At 52.9% G+C, this 5,700-nt stretch overlaps 1 protein-coding gene across 1 annotated transcript; it reads left to right on the forward strand.

Moving 5' to 3' along the window:
- Positions 1–4: 4 nt before the first annotated feature.
- Positions 5–5,693, forward strand: LOC104617188 (proprotein convertase subtilisin/kexin type 6-like; the record flags this gene model as incomplete). The annotated part of the gene is made up of 6 exons (XM_010282435.1): positions 5–166; positions 1,606–1,706; positions 3,314–3,417; positions 3,923–4,040; positions 5,148–5,336; positions 5,579–5,693. Coding segments are annotated over 6 exons (789 nt in total), but the record flags the coding sequence as incomplete, so codon positions are not given.
- Between the last annotated feature and the right edge of the window lie 7 nt (positions 5,694–5,700).

The raw sequence follows: 5,700 nt of genomic DNA on the forward strand, positions 1-5,700 counted from the left end.
CGGCAGAGAGGGCGATTACTGCTCCTGCGACGGCTACACCAACAGCATCTACACCATCTCCATCAGCAGCACCACCGAGAACGGCTACAAGCCCTGGTACCTGGAGGAATGCGCCTCCACCCTCGCCACCACCTACAGCAGCGGGGCTTTTTATGAGCGGAAAATAGTAAGTTTTACCCCGACATCGCGTGGGGCAGCATCCCCTGGATGTTTTCTCCATGGCCAGGCTGGATGACGGCTCAGGTTTAAAAGAGCCAGGCTTTGCTGTTAGCCCTCCAGTGGGTTTCGCTCGTGCTTTTTTATGGTGGGGTCAAAATTGCTGTGGTCCTTGGGAAGAGCTCAGGGATGTGGCATTTTCCCTGGTAAATGGGTGAAAGGGCTGGAGGATTGCAAAAATACCCGTGCAAATATTTACCTGTCCCCCAAAGTGCCTGCTCGCTGTCCTGTGCTTACAAAAAGGGAATTTTGAGGATTTTTAGCCTGGAACAGAGTAAAAGGTGGGAGGACGGAGGTGATTGGCAGGGATGTGGCAAAGCCAAACGGGGACCAGAGACCCCAGGAATGGCCTGAAAGCGTGTGCACGCGTGGATCAGTCCGGTTTCCCTGCTGCCCAGGCTGGATTTGCCCTGTCACAAGAGCTGCTGTAGTCTCATCTCATCTTTTGTCACCGACATCCCCGTTCATCATCCGAACCTCGGGCAGTAAAACATCCCCCACCGGCACGGTGCCTTACCCGAGCTGGGAGGGAGTTTTCCACCCAAATCAGATTTTTGACAAAAAATACGGGGTCTATACAAGTTGCTTTTTTTTTTTTTTTTTTTTTTTTTAAATCCAGGAGTGATTTGTTTGGTCCCTAGGAGATTAAGTGCCAGAATCCAAGTGCCTCGCTGGGGTGATTTTCATGGTCCTAAGGAGCATTTACATGGCTCAGGCTGGAGCATCACTGGGCAAAAAAGCAGCTTCCAGGGGCATCTCGGGGAGAAACTGGGTGGCGTGTGTGTGTCCCCTCTCAAAAAATTACCAGATTAATGCAAAACCTAGGAGCTTTTCAAAAACGTAACCGGCAGAGCACCTCTTTGCCTACCTGCTCTCTCCGAGCTTTTGGTACCCAAGCATCGTGCTCCGCCCTGAAATGAAAAAGCTGGAAATGGCTTTTTTTTTTATTTTTTCCCCATGCAAATAGAAATTCTTGCCTGACACCAGGAACTGGAGCTTTTGAGGAAAGTGTTTAATATGGCACAGCTCAACATGCACCCAGGGGCGCATACCCACACCAGCCCTGCCCTGCTCACACCACTTCATCCATGGCTTTTCCTCCAGTTGACCCACAGCAAAATTGCCTTTTTTCCCCCCTTTCAGATATTTTTTGCACCTTTGAGGAAAGGAAAATATAAGCAGGAGTGTTTTCTCATATGCCAAATGTATCTGCAGCCCATTTTTTGGGGCCCAGAGCACCCCAGCGGCGTGGGAGCCGCAGCAGGTTCAGGTACCCGCAGGCTCAGCTCGCTGCTGGCAGCATCCCAGGCACCCAGGGGTGCTCGACAGGGTAACACCGGCGCCGGGAGCATCTCCGGCAGCACGGGGCTGCAGCTCCTCTCTCTACAGGTCACCACGGACCTCCGGCACCGCTGCACCGACGGCCACACCGGCACCTCCGTGTCCGCCCCCATGGTCGCGGGCGTCATCGCCTTGGCTTTGGAGGCAAAGTAAGTAACATCCCCCCGCCGGCTTGCGAGGGGATGTTTCCAAATTTAGTAGCTGGCAGGCAAAGCCAGAAAGAAAAAGAGTATTTTTTGGTTTTTTGTTTTTTTTCCTCTGGAGCGACTCAAAATGGGGCAAAGTTATTCTAAATTGCTCCTTTTTGGCAAGGTTTGATACAGCGTTGTTGTTTTGCATCTAATCTTCCTGCAGGTGTTTTATTGAGCTAATTCTTCACTTGTTGACATCTGTTCAAAAGTTGGGGTTGGCGAGATAAGTCAGGCTTTTCATTTGATGCGTTGAAACCGCTGACAGCCAGCTCCAACAAGGAGCTTTATAAATACTTCCTGGAAAAAAAATGTCAGAAAACATCATGGAAAATGGAAAATGTCTGTGGAAGTGATGGTTTTCAGCTAGTGCTTCATTTCTGGGGGAAAAGGACTACTTTTGCATAATGTCAAAAACCCACGTGGTATGACCACCAGCGACACACTTCCCAGTTCTAAAGAGCTGCTCTTTGCCTCTTGTCCCCATCCCAGTCCCATCCTGATCCCATCCCAGCCCCATCGTGGTCCCCCAGCCCAGGAGCAGCCCCGCAGGGGACCAGGCTCACCCCTTGGGGATCCCTTGGGGATCCCCATGTTGCTCCATGGAACCTCTTCTCATGAGCTTCTCACTATTATTATTTTTTTAATGGGATTGAAATAGAAATAAGGCTACAAATAAGCCACAGGGTGATGTTGTGTTCACGTCCGGGGTTGGCTGTCGCAGTGTGTTGGCTCCAGTCGCTCTCCTCCCGTTTAATCCCAGCGCCCAGGTCGGGTGAGCGCGTTTCTGGAGATGCTGTTTTCATTACAAATATATTAAGAGCGTTAGATGTAATTTTTGTATTGTTTAGCTGAGGCATAAAATGCAACATTAAGTACCAGGGCTTGGTGTTCAGGCACTCCATTATGACAAGAAGGAATAAATTGAATTTCTGTTCTTAAATGTTGCTCGAGAGCAATATAAATCCCAATGCAAGATGGTGAAGAACTGAATATAAGAAAGACACAAACAATTCTTCCTTGAGTCTTGTGGGGGGCTCAAAAGCACACAGCGCTTAGTGTCCAGCACCCTGAACGCACAAACATCATACAAACCCTGCCTGGGGGTTGTTGGAAACACTGGGGTTTCATTTTTCTGTTAAATGAGCAGCCCAGGTTTTCTTCCAGCAATTTTTGCCATTATTCCTATGAAGGGAAGGTTTGCTCAGCAGCGTGTATCGGCGAGCTGGCGAGCACCCTGCCTCGGGATGTGCTTCGCTCCTGATCTCCTACAAGAAAAAAAGGAAAACCTTCCTGATTTGCTCCTCTTGTACCCCAGAGTGTGAGAGCTGAACACCCTGGGCCAGGAATAAATCCTGCAATGCCCGTGGGCACGTGGCATCCTTCCCTGGGGCAACCCCCTCTGCTGGCCGGCCTCCAGGCAGGGTGTTATCATTTAAGTCATTGATTCATGCTCTTTTGGAGCTGGAAAGAGGTTTTGGGGGGTCTTTTTACCCAGTGGGGGTCCCTGCTGCTGCTGGGGAGATGGAAGGCAGCAGAGCCGCCCCATGAGCCAAGTGTTGTTGCAGCCCCCTGCTCACCTGGAGGGATGTCCAGCATCTGCTGGTCAAAACCTCGCGGCCGGTGCACCTGCGAGCGGCTGACTGGAAGACCAACGGCGCGGGGCATAAAGGTGAGGGGCCGCGGGGGCGGCGGTGGCATGGCAAAAATGGCCACGAAAGGGTAAATAAAGGTCCCCGGAGCTTCGCTTGTGGGAATGTTCGCCCTCATGGCCGCTCCCAGCTGGCTCGGGTGCTTCTGCCATCAGGCTGGTGGGTGGAGGGAGGAGAGGGCAGTGGTTCATGGGGTGAGGTGCTTGGAAGCCTTGCTTGGTGAAGACTTGCAAGCCTTCCCTGGTGGAGGCTTGGAAGCCTTCTTGGTGCGGCTGTCCTGAGCTGCAGTGGTGGCTGCTCCTTTTGGTGAGCTGCTCCCAGCAATGGGTTTTCTATGGTGCCAACATGGATTTGGGGTGTAACTCGGGCAGGGTGATGAGCTCCACATGTCAGAGCGCCTTGAACCCCAACGGGTTCAGCTCCACACCTTCTCCAATGGTCAGAGGATGCTCTGCCAAGAGCCAAGGAGGAGCTACTGGTCCCTGCTTGGAAGGCAGTGGGTTTCTGAGTCTTCTCTCTTTCCAGTTAGCCATCTATATGGCTTTGGTCTGGTGGATGCAGACGCTATAGTGGTGGAAGCCAAGAAGTGGAAGGCAGTTCCTCCCCAGCACGTCTGCGTGGGAAGCCTGGACAGGGTGCCCAAGTGAGTGTCATGGGGTGGGGGTCTCTGCGGGGGCATGCGGCCACTTGGAAGGCACTTTGGGGGAGCTGGCTCTTGCGATGCAAAGGCTCGGCCACTGTCCCAGCGTTTGGAAAGGGAAATTAGGAGCTGGGGTGGCCGGGACAAACCCATGTGCAGGCAAGGTGATGTTCATGGATTTTATGGTCAGAGTGACTCGCACCGTCTGCCCCGAGGTCTGTTTACTGGGCCAGAAGTGCCCACCCGGGGTCTGTGCCTATGGCTCAGCTCGGAGCAGGTCCTGCAGGGGCAATCCAGGGCCAGCTTTGATGGCGGGTGATTTATTTTTGCCCTTTCTGTGCTTTTGCTTCCCAGGTGGGTGATCAATAGGGAATTTCTGAGGGCTGATGGTGCCATTTGCCATTTTGGAAATGGCTTAGGGAGACCAAGACCAACTTGTCCACTAGGTCCTACATGAGCAGTGATGTTTTGAGCTCTCCTCCCCCTTCCACCAAATACCTTGTCTTGATGAAAGACACCAAACCCCATAGCTTTGTTGCAAGGATTCCGAATTTTCCAGTACCCAGACCCTGAACAAAGTCTCTCTGAATTTGTCTTAGGTTCAAACCAGCTTAGGTTCACATCTTGTCCTTGGTAGGTCTGTCCCTGCTAGGTTAAAGGGGGGGATCAGGGATCTGACCAAATGGACCCTCCTGGTTTACTGCTGCCTGGCTGTAGAGCAAGTCAAGTTGTTCATCAGAAAACAGTTCCTTCAGAAAGACTTGCGTATGCAAAGAGGAATTAATTTGGAGCCAAGTGTGTTCATGAAACTATTTATCTGATACAGACACTAATTACAACCCAAAGAGGAACGCTGCACTGATAATTACAATAAAGCAGCGCCCTTGCAGCCCATAAGGCATAGATCTTGGAGGCAGTTCAAACCCATCTTGTTACCGTCGAGCAATTCAGCAAACCCCCGTGCTAGGACGCTGTGTTGCAATGGAGGGTGAGAGAATTTTTGTCGTGAAGCAGTAGGAGACCAGGTTGAAATATAACTGGGTGCCCATGGTGCTGGGAACTGGGGAGCGCTGCCGTCCCCCAGTGCGAGGCTCTGCCCGTCCCCGGCAGGTACATCCGTGCGGACCACGTGCTGCGCGCCAGCACCCTCAGCAGCGCCTGCGCCGAGCACCGCGACCAGCACGTGCTCTACCTGGAGCACGTCGTGGTGCGGCTCAGCATCTCGCACCCGCGCCGGGGCGACCTCCAGATCAGTCTCGTCTCTCCGGCGGGGACCAGGTCGCAGCTCCTTGCCAGGAGGTAAGAGCGGCTGGGGCAGCGCACGGCTGGGCTGGGCAGCGTCCTCGTTTAGGGGGTTGCTGCAAGTTTTCTCGGATTTTTTGGGAAGGCGGGGGGCATGCTCGGGTCTCGGCTGCAGGAGGGCTCCGTGCAAGGGCGGGTATGGGCGAGAATCCCTAAAATCCTTAATTACCTATCTACCTTTTCTGATTAAAGAAGAATTTCAAAGTCACGCTTCTTGATGCATGGCGTTACCGTTGCAGGGTGTTCGACCACTCCAACGAGGGGTTCAAGGGATGGGAGTTCATGACCGTCCACTGCTGGGGGGAGCGGGCGGCAGGAGAGTGGACCCTGGAGATCCACGACACGCCGTCCCAAGTGCGCA

The sequence above is a fragment of the Phaethon lepturus genome, unplaced genomic scaffold (genome assembly GCF_000687285.1).
Source record: "Phaethon lepturus isolate BGI_N335 unplaced genomic scaffold, ASM68728v1 scaffold23192, whole genome shotgun sequence".
In the NCBI taxonomy this organism is placed as follows: Eukaryota; Metazoa; Chordata; class Aves; order Phaethontiformes; family Phaethontidae; genus Phaethon; species Phaethon lepturus.